The sequence below is a fragment of the Phoxinus phoxinus genome (assembly GCF_949152265.1).
Source record: "Phoxinus phoxinus genome assembly, chromosome: 9".
Lineage (NCBI taxonomy): Eukaryota > Metazoa > Chordata > Actinopteri > Cypriniformes > Leuciscidae > Phoxinus > Phoxinus phoxinus.
Window position 1 is genome coordinate 15,228,092 of NC_136884.1, and position 24,604 is coordinate 15,252,695.

At 37.3% G+C, this 24,604-nt stretch overlaps 1 protein-coding gene across 1 annotated transcript in view; it reads right to left on the reverse strand.

Moving 5' to 3' along the window:
• usp6nl (USP6 N-terminal like) overlaps positions 1-24,225 on the reverse strand; it is a 53,822-nt gene extending 29,597 nt beyond the window's left edge. Inside the window, exons 1-2 of the mRNA XM_079623688.1 lie at positions 23,981-24,225; positions 15,476-15,561 (exon numbers count right to left, since the gene is read on the reverse strand). Of these exons, the coding sequence (XP_079479814.1) occupies positions 15,476-15,479 (4 nt within the window). The 5' untranslated portion in view covers positions 15,480-15,561; positions 23,981-24,225. The remainder of the gene's footprint in view (positions 1-15,475; positions 15,562-23,980) is intronic.
• Between the last annotated feature and the right edge of the window lie 379 nt (positions 24,226-24,604).

Sequence of the window (24,604 nt, forward strand, 5' to 3'; positions counted from 1 at the left end):
GGTGGAGAAAGATGACAGCAAGGAGGGAAGGAGGCAACGAGACATGCTCTGACAATACGGCTGTTTGTTTACTTCAGAGACACGTCACACTTCAGACCCACACACTACATACCAGACTGACTGACTAACAAGAGCTCCTATTCACACACACACTCACACACACACACACACACACACACACACACACACACACACACACACACACACACACACACACACACACACACACACAGTTGCATATTATATTAAGTGTGTAGAGCAAATGCAAACTTACTTAAGTAAATCTCAACATGTGTCACTGATAGTTTCATAAGAGATCTCAACAATGTCTCAAAATGTGCTCATATTTGGCAAGATATCAAAACAGGGCTGTACAATGTGTATGTAGAGTTTGTGAGACAGAGCCGCTTGTTTGTGTGAAGTGAGAGTTTGTTGTGTGCTTGTCTGTGTCAAGTGAGGCCTTTATAATGTGCATTTGAAAAAGCAATGCACCATTCATCTATCCAAACTTGTAATGGGAAGCGTTTACAAACCTGTTGTCCAACAAAAGAGAATATTAAAGTTTCTACTCCAAGTCGATTGTTTAAAATAACTTCCTTCTGACATGACTTCATATCACAGAATAATGCAGAATGATATTATTTTAGAATATTGAATACAGTGAAAAAGGCTACGCCGATTAGCATTGCATAATATACTTTATTCTTATGAAAATAGTATACGTCTAGAAGAACACAGATACATTATACTGTATATTGTCGCAATGGTATGTTTATTGTCTTCACGGTTCATCAGTCCAAACGTCTCTATCTGAATTTTAGTCGGCTGCAGGGGTATCTGAATGCCTTTGTCCATATAAGGGATTTCCTGGAACGTCATACGTTTACCATTTAATGGTTGTCTATTTACACTAAGTGCAAATAGCCCATCTTGTTGGCAGAGGCTATTTACACTAACTTCACCCACTGACTTCTGGTTGGGCCAGACACTAGTACCGTATTTTCCGGAATATAAGTCACACTTTTTTTCATAGTTTGGCTGGTCCTGCGACTTATAGTCAGGTGCGACTTATATATCAAAATTAATTCATACTGACTGAGATGAACCAAGAGAAAACATTACCGTCTACAGCCGCGAGAGGGCGCTCTAGTTGGCGGAGTTGTTCAGAAGCGACACCGAGGAAGAACTCAATGGATTCAGTGTTGTGGAATGAGATCGGGAGTTTGGTGAACTTGCTGACCGGTAACTTGTTGGACTCGCTGGCTTATGTTAATTTAGCCTATTCCTCCCAGGTATATGTTCTTTATGCTATTGTGTAGCTGAATAACTGATAATGGGTTACGTTAACATGCCGGACACCTATTCAGACTGTTGTTCTGTGTGCTATTGTGTAGTTGAATAACTTGCCTTTCCAGATTAAATGTCTGTTCTTGGTCTTGGATTTTGAGAAATAAATTTAAAAATAAATGCGACTTATAGTCCAGTGCGACTTATGTATGTTTTTTTCCCTCTTCATGACGCATTTTTTTGACTGTTGTGCCATACTCCGGAGCGACTTATAGTCCTGAAAATACAATAGTGCAGGGGTAAGGCACGTGGAGGTTTTGACGCAAATCGACCAGAGTTCAAATCCGCCTTTTGCCGAACTCGCTCTACTCCTTTTTCCTATCACATATCATATCGGAAAGGCATTTATTTTCAATAATAATGAATAAAATATTAGAAAAGTGGCAATAAACGGTTTAACGTATGTTTTATAATAAAGTGTTTATTAGTTAGGGTTAGGGGCTTTATAGTCCCAATAAGTAGGCATCAATTTAATAATTTTAATAAATAGCATCTATTGTTATTTGCACTTAGAGTAAATGGCCGCTGCCATTTTTTATGACCTCTACAAGTCTAACTTGTGGACTTTCTTCGTACGTGCCCCCTCTGGCAATGAGTATGAATGAAACAGACCTTACATCACATTCACTTTACATTTTTATAATAATAATTTTATATTTTAAAATACAACTTTAAAACTTTCAATGTTTGCAATTAGAAGATGTCAATATAAACTCAAATATTTCTCAAAATCTCCCAATACCACATTATCTTAGATACGCTATTCACATTGTTTTTATGGCTTTATACTTTACTAACGATTGACTAATTTGTCTATTTTTAGTCCTCCAAAGCAATTGTAGGAGAAACGTCTGAGACAAAAACTTTATACATGAATAAACTATATCTCAAGACCTCATTAACGTTTCCTTTGAACAGTTTTCCTCTGAGATGACAACATATTTGAGCTTTTGCCTATTAACATATAGCAAAAATAAAAAAAACTGATTGAGTTTTCCTTGTAGTAAAAATGCAGTGTGGGAGGAAAATAAAAAAAGCAGAATATGAAAAGGCAGAACAGATAAAGGAGAGAGAGGGGGAAAATAAATAAAAAAAGAACCAGAAATAGAATATGAGGGAAGCAGAGGATAAATTATTTACTCCTGCGTATCCTTGTGTTACACCACTGACCTGAGACTAACCACTTGACTCTGTCAACCAATCAAACGACAGAATCAGCCTCTTTCACTTAAGACCAGCTAATCAAACCGTCAGCTAGCCTATATGCTTTAAATCTATTCCATGATATCACTGTTTGCACATTAACATTAACAATAAGCTACACTAAAATTCATTCTTGTTTCTCAAACCTTTTCCGTCATGCAGGGGATTGTGGGTAATTAAAGCTGAAAAAGCATGCATGAACACATGCTTCGAATACAATTAATAGTATACAATTGATGTATACTATTTTCAATATATTATGATTTGGGATGCACTGATTCTCCTCATGCAAACTACTAAAATGTGAGATTAGACAGTAAGCAAGAGTAGCCCTTTACTGTCAGGAAGCAACTGGGAAAATGACAGGAAATAAGTTTGGAAATGCAACAACATAAATCAACATTATTCTCAGAGTGAATCCAATGGTCTACACAAAATGTGGCAGTTTTATACACACATACAGTACAAACACAAAGGAAGGCTGATAAATGGAGAAGCTGGAGGAGGAAGTTGACAACAATACGAAATGTCAAAATAGCTTTTGAATAAGACACAAACTAGCAGGAAATGAATATCGCGGATTTCAAACTAACTTAGAGATGTCACATCACTTCCTTAATAAAATCCCCTGAGGTAAACATGTATGTAACCATGAGCTATAATGGGCACAGCTAGCAGGGGACTTTCCTGGATTGCTCAATTCAGGGTTAGATTGATCAACAAATGTCCCTATCATTTTGAAATTGAAGACAGAACCGTGCAAAACAGGATTTTGTCTAGATAATTCAAGGTCAAGGGTGGAGGCTTCGTTCTTTGTGAAGCAATTGCACACACAAATAAACGTGCACAGATATAAACATGGTTTAAAAGGTGCACTCCATATCTTACAGAGATTCACACAAAAATTAGCATTCTGTCATCATGTACATCGTGTCGGTCCAAACCTATTTGACCGTTCTGTCTTCCATAGGACACAAAAGGAGACATTTTGAATAATGTTCACAATGTTCTTTTGAAAGCTATGGCGGGGAAGATTTTCAACAAACGATGACCTAAATTAAGATCTGTTCCTGTTAGCTGATATCTTCAAGAGCAGAGTGGCTGATGGCCGCCATATTGTTTTACACACAGTACACAATGAATATAGTATAACGGGCAACTGGATATAGAGCAGCTTAGTTGAAAATCAAGAATTTAAAGTTTCTTGCTCCTGCATATCCAGAGACAGCTAAACTCTCCTGTCTGCTTCCAAATTGCACGGATGGACCGTAAAAGAGTACACAACACATGCATTTGTGCATTATGTATTTTTACTTCAAAGGATTTCACAGCTAAAATTTCCCTAAAATTGTTCAAGGTTTGTGCAATATAATTGTGCGATAATAAAGTATTAACTATAGCATTTGCCTTTCTATAACTAATAATAAAAATGCAAACGGTATGATACTTTCTATATACCATTTACATTCTTTGTTTAACATTTCTACCTAATAATAAAAAATAAAAAATTCTTCCCACTTCATACATTAATCAGCCAAACAGAAAAATCTATGTCGAATATCAGCCTCAGTGATGTATCGGACAAACGCTAGTTTTTGATTTTTTTGCCGAACAAAGCAGCTTTTATCAAAAAACAACACTTAACTTTGTCCTTGCCTGCCTCATCACCTACACAGACATATAAAACAGCACACAACCTCTTCACACACACATAAGTTATGATATTTCTGCACTCATCGGCTATTAACTAGTGCAAAATCACACAAATAACTGCAGCAGCGACAAGCTATAAACCAAACCAAGCTTTTCAAAACCACAAGAGAGACAGTTACCCCAAACACACACACTGTCTGGTTGACTATCTTTTATGGGGACTCTCTGTATAGAGTAGACGTAATGTTTTTTTATACTAAACTGTATATTGTTTCCTGTGACACGAGTGCCCATGAGTCAGTGTGAAACAAGCGCACGCCCACAAACACACACACACACACACACACACACACACACACACACACACACACACACACACACACACACACACACACACACACACACACACACACACACACACACACACACACACACACACACACAGCTCAGTTTCGCATACACACCTGCAAAACGACCACTGGCGCGGCAGCGGGAGGGCGACACCAGCTCCTTAACAATCTGCAACACTTGCATGATCAGAAGAGGGCGGGGTCAAGGCACGGACAGGTGTGGTTGGGGGCGGGGCCAGTGCAGGGCAAAGTACAACAAGCTTCATTCTCGCCACCCACATACAAAAATGACTGAAAATAGCAATCAAAAGATGATTGGTTTCTCTAAATAAAATGCTGGATTTCCATTTCTACAGCCACCACACTGAGTTTAGTGAATTCTTCCATTCATATTTATCACTGATCGTCTCCCCCCCTCTGTCTCTTGTCTTTGTATTCATTTCAAGTTTCTTGAATCCAAAAGCAGCTTTGGTCCGCAAGACCAATTAAAACACATCAATTAATCACATAATTCAGCATCCAAAACACAGTTTCTGTCTTTTTCTGTACTTCATAAACCACATCCGTTCAGAAGGAGTATCGGGGTTTAAAAACAGCAATGCATCCTGCAGAATTTGCTTTCCGCACTCCAGGTCCCGCCGGTCTAAACATGAGGGTCCGTGCTCGTCTTCTTCTTCATCGCTCACATCGTTTCACGCTGCTTGCCTCTGTCTCTCACAAACACTCTTCTTCTAATCAGAGTTGGCTTCTGCAGTTCTTCTCTTGTTTTTTTTGTCCACTCTTTCGCAGATAGACGCTGTCCAGTTCTCTCTCCTGTCCCCGCCGTATGTTTGTGTCAGGTGAGAGAGACCATCTGAAAAAGTGTCTCCACTTCTCTCTCTCTATCGCAGTCTCTGGGATCCAAATCAATACAGCCAGGGCAAGCTGTATATATAACACAGCTCTACTCTATTCTCCTCTCTCGTTTATACTTCACAGCCCAGCTCGCCACTGACACACACGTTCCAGCTTTAAATTAGAGAGCATCTGTTACAACAGCCCCTCCCCTCAACTCTCTCTCTCCCTCTTTCTCTCCTCTATTCCTCCTGTACCAGGATTAAATGTGAATATGTATGCTGGTCTTATATCATATACAGATATCCAGAATATCTTACACTTGGGATTGTAAAGGTGGAATCCTTCAATCTAGGACGATACTGATGCCTCACTCCAGTTAACAATTCATTTTTGCAGTTTTGAAGAAACATGAATAGAACTAAAGACATCATGAAAATATTTCGACAGAGAGAAAGACAGACATTAGATAGACAGAGACAGACATATATTAGACAGATAGACAGACAGACAGACAGACAGACAGACAGACAGACAGACAGACAGACAGACAGACAGATAGATAGATAGATAGATAGATAGATAGATAGATAGATAGATAGATAGATAGATAGATAGATAGATAGATAGATAGATAGATAGATAGATAGATAGATAGATAGATAGATAGATAGATAGATAGATAGATAGATAGATAGATAGATAGATGACAGAAAACAAGACAGACAGGCTGACCGATACATAGACAACCAGACAGACAGATAGACAAACAGATATAGTGTGCTACATTGATTCATAATTCACAAATATGTGTCTTCAGAGCACAATCTGAGAGGGCCCAAGAAAGACTTATAAAATTGTTATATGATAAAAAGAAATAAAAATAATTTCTTATCTTGATATCATTATTAGATTGGAATTTGAAGTGCTCAATTATTGCGATCACATAATTGCAACAGGCTTAATTGTGATCATAAATGTGGCAATTCATCCCTATTTGTAATAGTTCTCACAAGAGTCATTCCTGTACTGCACATAACAACCCACAATAAGTGAAATAAAACAGACATTTGAGAGAGATTTGAAGTCAGGTAAAATGCTGCCGGTGTTTTTTTTTTTTTTTTTTTTTACACGCAACACATGCTCTCACAGCAAACCAGCAAAACACTAATCATATGCCAAACCCTAGAGTTAAATCACACATACCCAACCCCATGCATGTATACAAATGATTACACACACACACACACACACACCGCTCCAAGCATGCTATTCATCTACCTTTACCTTTCTCAGTGCCTGATCTTGCTCAAGGACAGTGTTATCATGGCTGGCTGCAGCAGTGTGTGTGTGTGTGTCTTGTGCAGACATCTAGCAGCGCATGTAACCTCCGCTGTAATCAATCTCTACATAATGGCCTCATTTGGATCTAATTACCAACCTACTTTCCTGAAATGTGCTGAAAGCGTCAAAAACACAAAACAGCCTGACAACATTACATCACTGTTACATCACCACTGCTCACCCCAAAAAAGACACTAGTGAACCATGTTTAAACCATGAGAACCATGTGACTGTTTAACCACAGCTATCATGGGACTCAAGTACTGCACAAACCTGTGCTAACCAAACTGCAGTGCAACTTCAGCATTACTGCAATCAGTAAATACTACTTTCATTCCTGGAATGTTCTTTTGAATTACTGTAACCTTTGCAGGAACAGAACTCTGAAAGAAACAGAGTATGTTAATCTTATTCAGCACTGCTCATGGGTGAAGATATACAGATAGACAGACACCTTGATATTCCGGATAATTTTGTGGTTTAAAAAAAAGATTTTCCTCCCCAACACAGAGCTTCAATTACACCAAAGTTATGCTGATCAGACAGCACACACAAATCAATCTGTGTCTCTGTCACTGTGGCCTTATGGGAAATTGATGGCTTTGACTTCCAGACTTTATAGCTTAAGAATACTGAACTTTCAGTGAAACGGATTCAACGAGAGAGAGAGAGAGCAAGAGAGAGAGAGAGACAACACAAAGAAAAGAAAAGACAGAAACTGTAGGATTCCACTAACCCACTTTTAGCATGCCAATCATTTTCCATCAAAGTTTGACGCTGAGATTCATGTTATTCAGTAGCAGCTGACAACCCTGTATTTATTGGAAGAGTTTTGATCTTGGGGTTTTGGTCTCGGATCTTATTAATATCGCATAAACCTGGTCTTGGACTAGGACTAAAAACTAAATCTTGGTTTGGATCATGGTATTTGGTCTTATATATTGGTGGGAATGTCCATGACCCACTGCAGGTGTTAGGCTGGGTCTTGTTTTTAGGTTTTAAGATTTGGTCTATATCTGGGCCTCGTGAGATTTGGGTCTTAAGGGATCACTAATTGGTCTGGTCGTTAGAGGGTCTGGCATTGGTCTATATCTGGGTCTGGATCTTAGGGGATCTGCATTTTATGGATGTAGGGGGGTCTAGAGTCGGTAGTCGATGTAGGGGCTCTGGTGTTAGTGAATACAGACAGGTTGCCCTGCACGCTTAACAAACAAACTACAGCTAGTTCAAAACGCAGCAGCTCGAGTTCTTACCAAAGCCAGGAAGCATGACCATATTAGCCGTTCTGTCAACACTGCATTGGCTCCCTATTAAACATCGTATAAATTTGTAAATATTGCTGATTACTTACAAAGCACTAAATGGTTTAGCTCCCCAGTACTTGAGCGAGCTCTTAACGCATTATAGTCCTTCACGTCTATTGCGATCTCAAAATTCCGGCCAGTTAATAATACCTAGAATATCAAAATCGACTGCTGGCGGTAGATCCTTTTCCTATTTAGCACCAAAAACTCTTCCTACCATTGTCCGGGAAGCAGACACACTCAGTCAGTTCAAGGCTAGTTAAAAAACACATCTCTTTGACCTAGCATTCACATAATACATTAAAGACTTCTATAATTCAATGTTAGGCTGCATAGATTAGGTCAGCCGGAACTGGGAACACTTCCCATAAATCCTGATGTACTCGTTACATTATAGAAGAATGGCATCTACGCTAATTTTAGTGTCTTTGTTTATCCCGAGGTTTTCCCGCAGCCTGCCGGATCCAGGCAGTATCCAGATCTGACGAAGGACCTTCGCCTGGACCCGATGACAACTCAGTGCTGAAGTGCCAACTAGCCTCTACCTATGGAGGATCCCTTTATCACTCTACAGATAAAGCATTATCGGGATAATTTCGGTTTCGCACATCTACCCCGAAGTGATAAAATTCTGTATCAAAATTTTAAGGCCAGACAAGTAGTTTATTAAGCCTTGGTTTGTAGGGAATTACAATCCTGCGCACATAAATTCAAATGCGCATAACTATAGAATTAATTATTAATGCGCACGTGAGCGCCATCATCATGAATACATGATGTGTATTTATATATACAAAATAATTATACACAGTACACACACATTTATTATGTAAACACAAACTTTTATTTTGGATGCGATTAATCGTGATTAATCATTTCACAGCCCTATTTCTCACAGGTTCGTGTTTAAAGTCTGTGTAGAGAGAACGGTGTCGTCTTAGCGGCCTCTAATTTAATAACTAATGTTCGTTGCGACGGAAGTGAATCAATCAAAACTAACTTTAGCTTTATTCAAGAACCGCTATAAGGCCAAAACAATCTCTGTAACCTTAAATTATTTGTTTATCACTGTAAAGCCGCTTTGAAATAATCTACATTGTTAAAAGCGCTATATAAATAAAGATGACTTGACTTGACTTAGTTTGGGAATGGGTCTTAGCAGGTCTGGATCTTAGGGGATCTACTGTATGGCTGTAGAGGGGTATGGAATATTTCTTAAGGTTTTAGGGACTCTTGTGTAGGTTTAGGTATGAGTCTTAGGGGGTCTGTTATTGGTCTGGCATTGGCCTATATCTGGTCCTTGAGAGGTCTAGCATTGGTCTTTAAATGGGTCTTAAAGCCGGTGCTTGCCTGGGGATGGTACTCGATCGGTAATCAAGATTGCACTTGGGAGCTGACTTGCGGAAGTTCTGCCCACCAACATCACAGGTTCGGAAGATTCAGAACCAGGATTTGGTCTGAATACTGGGGGTATGTTACACTGATCAGTGTGGACAAAGCAGAACTGCTTTGAAATCAGCATTTCTACAACAAGGATCGCGGTCCAGACCATCAGTGTGTCAGAAGTAACAGGCATGATGGACTGTTAAGTTGATGTGATAACAGTACTGGAATTGTAGAAGCTGAATGGAGTGCAAGCGCATGGCTCAGCTGAGCTTTAATAATGCATGCTGAAGCGTGGATTCATTTGATTCAGATATGCAGAGGCACGGTAACATCCCACTGCACCGCACTGTGATCAGTCTGTGTGATGGAGACAGATCATAATGCACCTCTCAAAATGCCCAGCATGAATTTCCCCTCTTTTATTCACTCTCGACTGCTGGAAAAATGCCAGTGAGAGAGTGGGGGATAGTGGATTCGAAAAAAACAGTCTGTCACATCCTGTTTGCCACTCTCTCATCCATGTTGTTGTGTTTCACATGCAATGTGATGGTTATTTAATTTTGTTTATTCTATTTAACTGATAGATTCTATTTAACTACACTTTAGAGGAGGGTTTATCTCAAATCAATAATATAAATAAATAAAATAAAACCCTAAGGCTTAGGCGTCTCTGCAGATGGTTGTATAAATGAGTGGAATATGTGTAAAGATTTTGTGAACAGAATGTCTATCCATTCTAAAGTAATACAATATTTCACAGACATCACTTCAAAAAGCTGAAAACACAAGTTCTGCTTGTAGATGTCTAGTTTACTTGCCAAGTACGTCAAATAAACCTCTACAATTTGTTCAATATTTGAAACCATGTTCCTCACATTGATTAGCTCTTCCTCAAAAGTTTCCCATTACATCGTAAACATGCGTTTGTTTGCCTGTAGACCGGTAAAAGACCATGTTTTACTTATCAATCAGCCTAAATGGCTGTCAATTTAGATAAAATAAAAATCTCTTTAAAAAAAATTCAAATGACATCCAAAATGTGCAGTGTTGGTGGTCCCCAGGACAGGTTTGAGAATCCCTGTATAGGGAAGTGCAAATGATATTCTATGCATCTGGGGAAGAGACTACATGTAAAGCGGAATTTACAAATGACTTTTTACAAGTCACTATCATGCACCTATGAGTTTGTGTGAGTATGCATCACCGTCACACACACACACACACACACACACCCTTCAACCAGACATGTGCAGCAAAGCCAGAAAACTTCCAAACTTCCGAGCTCTGAACTTGGCCCAAAGCCAGAGTATTCCCCTGTATCCTTGGCTCTTGGCTGGGATAAGAACCAGCCGATAGTGAGGAGTTGGGGTGTCGGAGGGATGCAGAAAACTGTCGAGGAACATAGGTGAGTCAGCTATGTATATATAGGCCTCCTCTCGTGCTGATTGGATAGATCCTTTCAATGATTTCCTCCCGAAACGTTGTTAATAAAACATAATTTTACTTATATAATTGATGCATAATTTAAATATAAAAATGTTTAAAATGGCAATTAAAACACAGACAAGGCTGTTTTTGCAGAGAAAGAGCAGCTTCAGGAATAAGTCTGTAGCTCTGTTCCAGTAAGTGAATGACATCATAAGTGGTCGATTAAGATCGTTCTTCATGAGGGGCAAATCTCCAGAAGATCCGTTGCATCAGGAGAGCCTATGGTGCCTTAAAATGCTAGGGTTTGAAACAAAGCTTATGTGACGGTCTCATTCTACCTTGACCACTTGTCAAGGTTAGATCACAAATCCGGGCAGTCTCTCTCTCTCTCTGTGTGTGTGTGTGTTTGTGTGTGTGTGTGTACACAGCAAAAGGGCACAGGATCCATTTCCTCATGTTCCACTGTTTACCATGAAATGTAATCACATTCCTGAGTGACTTCCTTCCTGTGATCATAGTTAGCTGTGCAAACACACCCACGAGCTCAACACGTATCTGGGTATGTGTCACAAGTCACAGCTCTATAGGCCTTTTTCTTTTTTAATATCATCTTTGTTAATGTTTGCCTAGTAGCTAGCTACTATTAATTAATTCATTTATTTATTTATTTGCAATAAATAAATAAATATTTGCCATTATTATTATTATTATTATTAACAGCTATGAACAAACCCCAAACCTTGTATAAATCTAAAATGTATCAATTTTAATAAAACATTTTTATTAAATAACTTATCCTGCATTTTTTAGCTACAAACCTGCATGATACCTTAATTGCATCTGTTTGTTTAAAAGAGGCATGTTTTTTACTTTTCTAAGCAAAAGTATTTTTTTTACCTGGCATAGCTACAATAAAACTGGCAAAAATCCCATAGACTTACGCTGAAGTAAGGAGCCGAGTCATATCTAGAGATTTGGAGCTCTTTCGGTGTGGACCTGTAAGCAACAACTTATCTTGTAGCATTTCTACAAATGTCAACAAGTAGGAAAACAGCATTATGTTCTTGTTAATTATTCATAATTAAATGTTAATCTGATGCTGAACACTGGCTAATTAGAAGGATGTTTAAAACATACAACAAAATCATAAGAATATTCAGAATTTATAATTCGAATTTATAATATAACATGCTCCATTTTGTTTCTTAGCATTCTACAAGCAAGTATGATCCATAAAACATCTTCTGTTGGCAGCTGGAAAAGCCGTCCTGTGTCACAGTACATTATCACTCGCATCAATCATAAATTGTGACCAAATATTTTATAGATTGAGAAACATGAAACGCTGAGGGGAAATGAAACGGCATCTTTCTCTCTCTTTTTTTTAATCCCCCTTCATCTCATCTCAGGTGCTTATTTCAGTTCATCCTGGATGAGTCATTTCTCCCATTAGTGCTGCCAGTCACAGGGGGTAATGAGGGTAATTAACTCAACAGACACACACACAAACAGACAGACTCGAAAACACACTCTCTCCCTTAGAATCAAAACTCACAAGCAAGGTCAAAAAATGGTCTCTACTGCCAATACTCCACACAACTGTGGCTGAAAAATTAGATCAGAGGAAACAGGGAAGCTAATAAACAGGCAGTAATTTGCGTTCCCTGGTTTATATTGTCTACACCACATCCTCAAGAGTCTCACACACACACACACACACACACACACACACACACACACACACACACACGCACGCACGCACACGCACGCACACACACACACACACACACACGCTATTTCAGGTGCCTTTTACTGTCACCGCTTTTGGTCTAGCGGTGCAATTTCTCTATTTCTGTCCCGATTGATGTTGAGGATGAAAGAATCGAGACTGTGAGGTCTCAGATAACAACAGAAGAAAAATGTTGAAAGATGTAGAAGGATAGGGGTGTGAACTAGCTTCAGACTTTAAAGAAACACAAATAAACCTTAATGGTTCGATTCCCAGAACTTGTAGGGCGTTTGGAAAAAAGTAGAGAATCACTTTTAAAGAACAGTACATCCAAAAACAAAAACTGTGTCATAATTTACTCGCCCTCATTTATTCACACAAGTCAAGTTTTGCATAACTAAACCTAAACCACTCAATCCATATGGATTATTATTACGATGTCTTTTCGAAGCATCAACGTTTTGGTGGAATTTCAAAAAAAGGACAGGGAAAGTTTCATTAAAATATTTTTGTTTGTGTTTTGAACAAGGTCTTATGAGTCTTATGAGTAATTGATGACAAAATGTTAATTTTTGGTTGAAACATCCCTCAAAATGCAAGAAAAGTACTCACAATGTCCTATTTCAATTCACGCCCAAGACGATTACTATAAAAATATGGTTTTAAAAATCATTCTAAATTTAAAAGATTAGCACAACTATAACGGTAACGGCACAGAGGAACAATATCGTTGTAACAATCACTTTTAAAACAAATTTTTTTCAGGCTAATGAATGATAAAAACATTGACAACCAATCAAAATCCATCCTGCTTTAAATAGTTTGAGCAGATGTCAAAACTGCAGCGTGCACCTATAAAAAACAGAACAATATCGTGCATTGGTGTGGACTCTATTATAGTTATCTTTATAGTTATTGTTCTAGGTGTGAACGGGCCTTAAGTATTTGCCTATAGTAACATGTGGTCAAAGTTCGATCATGTAAGGGTCAATGACACGTCAGATCACTCACTATCATTCACTGTACTGAGAAGTCTCTACCAAGTCTCTTGGCTAGAGAGTATGTAGCACTATTACTGTTGTTTACTGGTTTGGTGTGGACTCCACAGGGGTCACACTGTGTAATCCAGTTAAATGTCTCAACTCAGCCATCCCCCGACATGGCAGCAGACCAATCCAATCGGCCCATAGTCGCCACAGCAACTGCACACACTTAAATACACTCCGGTCCTAAAACACACCATCTGTGAGATTGCACGTCAAACTCCCATAAAATCCTGTTCTTACAGGAACTTACCGAAGGATCTGAGTTGATCTGATGCGAATCAGGGACGTCCTTTAACTAGATTTTATAAAGCTCAAGCTGATTTGAAATCACATTTGTAGAACAATGCATCTACAAATAAAGCGGTCGCGTTACAAAGTCTTATCACATTTACTCACACAGTGACACACCCGGCCACCTCTGCTGTTATCACACTGTATATTGGCTATTTAAAAAAAAACAAAAAAAACAGTACCGGTATATGAAAGTGTGCAAAATGCTAATGCAAAAAAAAAAAAAAAAGCTTTTAACCGGCAACATGCTACATTTTTGTAACATAATCTCACTATGGCAATTTTAATTCAGCAAGTGTTGTCCAGTTTTCATCAAATCAAATTATAAACAGATAATTAGCATTTATATTCCAATTTAGTGTTAAAATATCTTAACTTTTGGTAGTCGGCCAAAACAATGAGTAAAGAAGAAGAGTAAAACTACTACTAAAGTCTCACTGTTTTAAGGGCCTGTTCACCCCAAGAACAACTATAAGATAACTATAACGATAACTGTTAGCGTCCATACCAATGCACAATATCATTCTGTTTATTATGCATGGATTCAGTTTATATTGTCTGCCGCTTTAAATGCTCGAGCTTTATAAAGTCGGATGGATTCTGATTGGCTGAAAAAGTTTGTATCGTTCATTCGCTGAAAGAAATCGATGTGAAAGTGATTCCAATGATATTGTTTCTCTATGCCGTTATCATTATAGTTGTGGTGTAAACTGTTCTTTTACATTTTACATCTTTATTGATTTACATTTACATCTTTATTGTTATAGTAATCATCCTTGGTGTGAACGAGCATTTAGGGGGCTATCAAAATTTAAGACATTTTAACGGTTGATAAGGATGCACCCATATTCCGATAACCTGATCATTTGATTTGTGTTATAGCCAATAACCAATAAATGGACAATATGATCATATGGACCATTATTTTTATGTAAGAGCGGGCTTGAATGTGCCTGGTTTCCAGTGTCATTGGCTTCCAGTTATTTTAGCCATACAAAAACTAGGGATGCACGATACATCGGCCACCATATCGGTATCGATGTATGGTGTGTTAATGTCATATAAACTACATAAAAATAAAATCTGAACATTATAATTGTGTGGGACATGGCTTTTAATGGCTAGACATTTGTTTTTGTAATCAGGCTCTCAAAAATTATATAAAAATTTGGATTTCGATTTATCGGCTAATAGGCATATATCAGTTATCGGCATTATCGGTTATCGGTATCGGGCAACATTTTTATATCGGTGCATCCCTAACAAAAACCCGTTATGCAGCTTGGTATTGCAAACTGGTGTTTCATATCATATTCTTTTAATTTATTATTATATTCATAAACACATTAGTTTGTAGCGCAAATTGTTTTCCTGTTTACTGCACTTTGTTAAGTGTCTACCTAAAGCGGTTAACAAATCAGAAGCCTCGCAAATTCACACAAACATAGCTTGCTTATTAAAAAATAAGTTGGATACCATATATTGTTTTAGTGGACTACCAAAAGTTATTAATTTACCACACATACTGCCGAGTACTGCTATTTGCCACAAGGTACTCACTCATACTGTGATGCCGGGGGTTGGTAGGGGTGTGTGGTCCAGGTGAGGGTCTTCTCAACTGCTGTTCTCCTCAAGGCACTCATGACCTGTACACATCCAACACATATATCCTTAACACAAAAGCAAACCATTGTAAATTCTCATTGCAAGCAATTGGTGTAGAAACAGATACTAAAACCGTTTAACCCAGAAGATCCAACAGAAAACCACAGCATTCCAGTCAGCCAGCCACATGTGCTGAACCAATGTTATCTCCCAAAGAGAGCAAAGATAACATTCCACACCATCCAAACCAGTCGTGACCCAGGAATTGAAGGTAGAATGTTGAAGATGTCACAAAACAGGCTTCAGTTTCCATATGAGTATTGTTTACAAAGTATTTTAAGTGTCAAAAACCACACCTAAAATACTTTTTGGAAGCAAACAATATTCGGGCCCTTGTATTGCCCTTACAAATGAATGATGTTGCCATAATGCTCAAACAAAATAACTTTTCTCATAACTAACTAAAACAATTACTACTTAGGGTAAGGGTTAAAATCTTAAACCTCAATATGCATAATTTAACCATGACAGTGATACCCATCACCAAATATTGATATTATCAGTTTATGTAAACTACTTCATTACAGCTCGCTAGTTTCTGGTTCTGCATATTTTCAATGTGCTGTATATCCACCTAGCCTAGTTGACAAAAAGCCACTTAAAATAAGTCCAGACATTTTCATGGACAGGAGAGGTGATTTTCTGATGAAAAATATCAGAACAAACCTTTATTCATTTGTATGAAATGTTTTAATCACTTTTAAATCATTTTCATAGTGCGCAGTCAATACGTTACCGTTTCAGACTAATTCAATATGTTTAACATCGTTTAATTTCTTTAGGCAGGTACTAATGTCAGGATTATGTTTAGTGCTGTCATTTCATTTGTGCTTTAGTTTTAGTGCTTTAATCATTAACTCTGCTGCGCGAGTGTTTCTAAAGCCACGGCTGAGGGAGTGACGGCAAACTTGACATCGTTCTCTCTTTTGACTGCTGTAATCCATTTCTCTATACTTTTTCCTTCTTTTGAAAAGTCATGGAAATGCTATATCATGGATATTTTTCTTTTGCTACTGGGAATACAAAAATGAGAAGACGAGCACTAGACTCCCGCAGGATAGTATAGGGAAATTACTCAGAATGCACATTTGGAAAAGAAAATATATTTTATTGTTAACGCAGAGAACATGATTAGTTGTTTGAATAGACTTACAGGTCTATAACACTGTAGTAATAATTTACGTTCTCATGAGTATACATGACTATATAAGTGCGCTGAAAACTGGAAATGCATGAGCCGTATTACAACACGAAAGTAGTTCATTGCTCAGCTCTAAACTGATAAATATGAACAAATATGCAATAAAATATTATAAACTTTAACATTGTAAATGTGAAAGCAAATGTATTATAAATTTAACTAGAGCCTGTATACATTTTTTGACACTATTTAGACATTTTTATTATAAACATATACAATTAATATAAGTAAAATAAACATATATGAAGTTTAATTTGATTATTATTATGGTAAAGTTAGTTTTTTTGGGTGGAGGCTATTACCAATTCATTTTCTAAATTATTCTAGATTATTTTCAGTAAAACGCCCACCTTAAGTCTCTGATATTCTGGACTCTAGATACGGCTATAACTCTATGGGCCTTTTCACCCATTTAATCATCCACCACCCATGGCAAAAGTAATTTGATTGCTTATAAAAGTAACAGCTCACCTCTCATCAACAGCCAGAAGTTGACGTATTTCAACCAGCTTAAACAAACAGAACATTTTTATAAAGTGCCAAATAGACAGTGGGATGTCAACCAAGAATGGCTTATACTTATTGTCTCTGAACATTAAGCTGGGATATAAGAGAGAAAAAACAGGAGCTTAAAAGCTTTTAAAAAGTGGTCTATTTCATAAGACCCAATGAAAGCTTATCTCCTCACTCTGCACCAAACACAAACATATAAACACAGTGATGATATCAGTCCTGTAGTATCAGGCTCGCTGTCATGACCCAGTGAAAAAGAGCTAACCGCTACTCCCACCCTTCCTGCCTTTTCTTATTTTAACCCTCTCACTCCTTCATTTAGGACGAGTAATAACCCCTCTCACTTACTTACACACCACCCCTGCCTCCTGCGGTCGCCGTTCACCACAGTAGAGTAATGATCACTTTCATTGTGTGTGTATGTGGATGATAGTAATGGGACGGCAGCGAGAGGAGGTAATCACTGTAATAAGATGATGCAGACCGGTGACAGGAAATGATAAGGGTCGACCCGAGATGAGAAGACGATCTCTCCCTTGACATGCTTGTGTGATGAGCAAACTTTCAGTTGAAGGAATAGTTCAACCAAATATGAAATTCAGTCATTATTTACTTAGCCTCACATTGTTCCAAACCTCGGTCTTTAGCATTCAGTGAAAGTAAATAGTGACCAAAAATGACTAAAACAAATGTGTCATACAAGTTGTCCATAACAGTGTCAATTTAGTATAATTGAGAAAGATTGTATCAATATTTTAAAGTAGTTCTTTTGATATTTACCATTTTTGTTTGAATGTTTTATAAAAAATAAAAAAAAATTATGTCTACAGTTTCATAAATTTAATTTCAGTTTTAGTCATAGTACATCACATGTAACTAAATGAAAATGAGAAATGTTGGCAACAAGATGAAATAAAATAGTAAGTTTAAGTTCTTTAATATTTTAACTTTATACTTTAACTTTAAATAATAACTTTAATATTTAATTTTTATTTCAGTTAGTTTTAGTTTCTTAATGAAAATGTTTTCAAAAACCATATGAAACGAACAGGATTACAATGTCTAAGTACTTTTCATTTATTTTATTTATAATTAACAAAACACAGCAGAGAGAGAAAAAAAAAAACTTTTCAAACAGTGGCTTTCCTCACACAAAGCAATTGTTGGAAGATTTTTTTAATAGCCTAAAGCATTCAAATCATGCAAACTTGTGTGGTTTTTGTCCTTCTTTGACTGGCTACTATCCGTTTTCATTTTATGTAAAAAGTGTTAACAGTATTTTGCATTTCATGGGCTTGGAACAAATAGGATGAGTAAATGATGACAGAACGTTCATTTTTGGGTGAATCCCTTTCAGATCTGATGGAAGACAGCAGCCAGGTGAGCGAGAGAGAGAGAGAGAGAGAGAGGGGGGGGGGGGGCTCTGGAAAAGCTGGTATTAACGCTGGGATTACTGTGGCCATATGTTCACATGATCTGGGCTGTCAATAGCATGACACAAAGAGGAACAACCATAGTACAGTGAACTTAAACTAGTACATTCAACAAAACCGCACCACCCAGGCACATTATCCTCGGTTTAACATCTGAATGTGTGTGTGTGTGTGTGTGTGTGTGTGTGTGTGGGCTGACCGCCTCGTTTTGAGGCAGAGCTGTTCTCTCTGCCAGTGGGCATCAGTACCAGCACCGGCCGCCCCTTCAGGAATGTGCATGAGACCTTTAGCGCTGTGTTTACATGGATGTGGGTCTCATTTTTTGCAGTTAGTGCAGCTTTGAGCTATATATTGAATATACATAGGCTACACATAATAAAAGCTGTATTACTTTGTTGCCGATTACATTTCCTAAAGATCATGCCAGTAGAGGTTTTGTGCCCACTGCTGGTGTCATAACTTGCATGAGAAGTTCAATAATTCAGTTTGTTTTAATCACTGGTTCAAACATTTCATTGAAGTCACCATGAAATCAAAATGTACTATTTTTGCTGTTTTTATTTTTAATGGAATATAGCAGTATGATTAGAAATGTACTCCTGCACATCTTTTTCTCATTAATGTGCCATCATAATCTTTCATCAAAATAACGTCCCCCGATTGCTAACTGTTCAGTTTCAAAGCTATTTTATTGATAAGTCACAGAACAGTGTTGACAACATTTCTGCGCTACTGAATGTTTCTGTGTTTGCGCGATCTGTGCATGATGTATCAGCTTCCGTCTGTATGTGTGTGCGTTACAGAGCAGCAGTGCATTACTCAGTACAGCAATTCACTTTTGTGTACGATAAGCTGTTTAAAACGTGCATTCACCCGATCAATTTTGTAATCAAACATCTTGTGGAGCGCTCTCGGAGTATGCATTTATTTGTCATTTTAACGGTTTGGACACGGAGCTTTAAAGTGGACTTCAAAGATTCATTATCATGTTGCGCAGTGTTAATTTTGACAGCAAATTTTGATTTAGTCATAGTCTTTTGACTAAAATGCCATTTTAGTTTTAGTCAAAGAAACACGAAGGTTTCGTTAAATTGTAATGCATTAATTTAGAATTTCTCAAAAATGTCAAAATCCATTATATATTCCCGTAGAAAACATCAATTAACCTGTTAATATGAATAATTTTTCAAGTTTAAACATGCAATACGGACACAGATTTAGCACTGTGACATAAAATAATATCTTAAAAACACTTCTCCTAAAGTAGAAGTCTTTTTTCTTCTTCAATTAGCCTAATGATTATGCAGTCTTTAACTTACATACATCATTCTTTATTCTTTCAAGCAGATATATTTGTATGAATTAAATATAATTATTCCTTATTAAAACTATTAAAGAGCAGTGAATGCTTTTCTCTTTTTATTTTGTTGTTTGAACAATATTAAGTGTACAGAAGGCATTAGGTCACTTTAAGGCCGAGTGTGCAGATTCAATTGACCCTTCGCAGGGAGCTTGATTGACAGGTGATCTGACCAATCATACTTCGGTGTGTATTTGTCCATTCAGACGCGAAAGAGAGTTCAATTCAGTCCTTGCGCACTGTATAACTGTCTATGTGCTGGGCTGCACTATTCAGGTTGTGTGTGTGTGTGTGTGTGTGTTCGCACAGAGAAACATACAGAATAAAGCTCTCTTTCGAGTCGTCTTATTCAGATATATCCATATGTCTACTCTTCTTTCTTCCAAGACGTTTGCATTTTTGAACGATTTATGAGACATGCATCAAACACATGCCAACTCGTGTGCCGCTGGGTAGATCAGCACGTTAGTTTGTTGTGGTGCTCAGTCCAATTTCTTTTCAATGTTTTTAAAAAATCGCTTACTGCACCTTTAGTTTGCATCAGTACTCAAAAGTTATGCACAATAATACAATTCGGGAATGATACAAAAATAATTTTCTTATTGTTTTTTTGTGGCTGAGAAGAACCGATTAATGGCTCATTTAAACATTCTACGCTATTTAGACAAAATTAACTAAAAAATTAAATAATATAAGCAAAAACTTAATTTTTTAAATGTTAAATGTAAAAATATATATATATATATATATATATATATATATATGTGTGTGTGTGTGTCATCTTGTTGCTTGCCATGCAGGCTTAAGCGTTATAGCTTAAAAAAAAAATCTTTATATATATATATATATTTTTTTTTTTAAAGCTATAACGCTTAGCCTGCATGGCAAGCAACAAGATGACAATGGCTATGTGTGTCTGTGTTTCTGGGTAGGGGGAAGTGTTTCACAAAGAAATAACGGCTTCCTACAACAGTGCCCACCAGAAAACTGCTATGAAAGCTTTGCTCCATTTTGTTGCCATGGTACATCCTCTCTCCCACACACACAGGAAGTGATCTTTCCCTTATCTGTGGGATAAACCAGTGAGTTCCTCATCAGCTCCCCTCTACCTCTCCAGCTGAAGTCATTTATCAGAAGTGTGTGTGTGTTTCAGCGAGGCTATATGATTGCCTCTTCTTTCATTTACAGCCGTTAGAAGCACAATAAAGGCTCCAGGGAAGCTGCTGTGACTCTCTGGGGGTTTCAGGCTGTTTTTTGATCTCCGTTTTCTTTTTTATTAGCAAAATCTTACCAAATCACATTTAGCCTTATTACAAACCATCCTATCATTTTTCCTGGGAGAATGCTTTAAAGGCATAGTGAATTTATTTATTTTGCTGAACACAAAAGAAGATCTTTTGAAGACTGTCGGTAACCAAACTGTTGATGGACCCCATTGACTGCCATAGGTTTTTCTTCCTACTATGGAAGGCAATGGGTGCCATCAACAGTTTGGTTACCGACATTCTTCAAGAGATCTTCTTTTTTGTCGTCAGCAGAAGAAAGAAACTCCTACAGGTTTGGAACAATGTGAGTAGGCTAAATGATGGCAGAATTTCATTTCTGGGTGACCCATCTGACCCAAGTCAGTGTAAATGATTTTTAAATCAATGTTTATTTTTTAATGACCATATCAGGTCAATATTAGCAGTTTATAACATCCATATATGGGACTTATTTCTTTTTTTTTTTCTAAGTCAGGATACAAAAGTATTCAAGAGTTACATAGTTACTAATCTGATTTCTCACAACAACAAAAAATGGACAAAACAATGTCTGTGAAAATGCATGCTGTACTGTAACCTACAATGTTGACTGTGTCTGCCTGCTACCACAATTTCCTTCATGAGATCAATAAAGTGCATTATCTAATTAATTCTATGTAATACACTTTAAGTACATTTACGTACCATATCGAATTGTTTTAAGATTAAACATGATCATACAGTTTGTTTATCTTAATTGAACTGACTTTTATCCAAGTGCCTCCTCTTTTAAGATACTTTTTGTGAATCTTGTTTCTTGCCGATTTCACACATGTACTGGACGTTCTTTGCTCTGGATCACACATGTGAACGTCTCTGTTTAAGTGATGTTGAGAAGGGCTCAGCTCCATATAACAGGACAGTGACGTGTGTGGTCAGCACATGCACATGTGAAACACAAAGCTCAGCAGAATGTGAGACACCAGAGCATGAAAACACACACTCACCTAAACGCTACATATAGGATCTGCACTGATTTAAACTACACTGCCAAAATATATCAATTATGTAGGGCTGCATAACGATTAATCGCAACTAATCGTTTGCAGAATAAAAGTTGTTGTTTACATCATGTGTGTGTACTGTGTATAATAATTATGTACATATAAATACACAAACATGCATGTATCATTTTAAGAAAAATATATATTTATATATTAAGTATTTATAATTATATATAATATAAATTAGATTTAAATATTAAAATGTATATTATAAACATGTAAATATTTTTAAATATATACATGCATGTGTGTTTATTTATAAATAGATCATTATTATACACAGTACACACACATATATGATGTAAACAAAAACTTTTATTCTGCAAACGATTAGTTGCGATTAAAGGTAGGGTAGGTCAGAATTGTCTAAAAAAAACTTTTATTCAAATTTGTTTAAACTGTCTTTATATACCAATGCATAATTAAAATGTAAGTACTCTGATAAAAAGAGTATAAAAATCGAGTGACTCTAGACCGTTTAATCTTCATTAAACACAGCTCATTAATTCCATTCACTCCCACCTAAAAACGGGTGCGCGACTGCGCGCACGTGGGCAGAGCCAGTAATAGCGGCGGTAGTCATGGCGACGGAGAGTGACAGTCGCGCAAGCCAATCCTGTGATTCGTCCCGAATGGAAATAATGAGCTGTGTTTAATGAAGATTAAACGGTCTAGAGTCACTCGATTTTTATACTCTTTTTATCAGAGTACTTACATTTTAATTATGCATTGATATATATAGAAAGTTTAATCAAATTTGGTAAAAAGTTTTTATATAAATCCTACCTACCCTACCTTTAATCGTTATGCAGCCCTACAATTATGATCAGTTAGTAATGTAATATAGCCTACTTAATGAGGCAGTGATTCATGAGTTGAGCAAACAAATTACGTACTAAATACACCTGAACATACACTGAATATTAACATTATACTCCAAGGTATTTCAAAGAATACTGTTAATACTTTGGTATAAGGAAAATGGTATCACAGTACTTTTGGTAAGTGGAAATCTCAGGAAACTGACTAACCTATATCAGTAGTTTCCTACAATACAATATTCTGGCTAAATAGTTATTTTAAATCGGAATGCATTTGTTTTATGAATTTCAAATTTTATAATCTACAATAAAGTAATGAAAATCGTGCTTCTCCACAATATAATTTATGTGCCAAAACATTTAAAGGTGTTCGGGACACCTCGTGAACGACAGCACGCTCATCCAATCAACGCTTGGCATCTGTGTTCCCAGCCAATCAGCGCGCGTCATTTATGTTTATCAACAGCCCATCAGCATCAATCCTGCTGCTGGAGGCCGTCCAAGCGTTTGGCTCGCTAGGCCTCATTGAATACAATTATAAACAACTTTAGAGTAAACAAAGCAGTATTTCTGTCAGTTATAGTTAATAGACATGTACAATCAAGCATATCGCCCTATCTCCAGGGTTTAAACTCCCTCTCACAGCCAGTTTGACTCTGAGGGGCTCAAACTGCCCCGCTAGCGCTACTTTAGCACAGCAAACACACATAACTTCACCATGGTCAATATCTCCCGAACACAATTGGTCAATAATACGCGTTTACCTTTGTAGCTCGCGTCCGCGCTCCGCTTACATCCCTTCACGCGACTCTATGGCGTAAATGCGAGCGGAATACACGCATTGTCCGGCATCAGGAAGTCCACGGTGTTCCCGCTGAAGTGAGTGAGCGCGCTCGCTATGGAAACAAACCCCTGCAGCAGCAGCTCAGGTGCTCGCGCGCACCCGACAAACACTGCCCACATCACCAGCACAATGCTATGCATCAATCACACAGTTGCATTGCTGTCTTCAGCGTAGTGAGGATCACTGTGATGTTTAGCCCTTCTGAGAATAAATTCATTTAGTATTATGTATTGAAGTTGGCAAGCAAAGTTCAGCATAAATTACTTAGACAGTTATAATGCCACAGGATTATTACTATTAAAAGTAACCCTAATAGTAGGCTATTATAGTATATTAGTGATAAGTAGTCCTTAAAAAACAAAACAACTTATGTGACAGACAGTATACATAATATTGGCTGTTAGGAATTTTAGGGATGTTTCTGAAATGCATTGTTTGTTTAAATAAAATTTGCTTTGTGATTTTTAATTTCATTTGATATAACTTAATGCTGCAATGTCTTGCTGTGTTAGTTTAGTCTTATAAGTGCCATGATGATATTCTT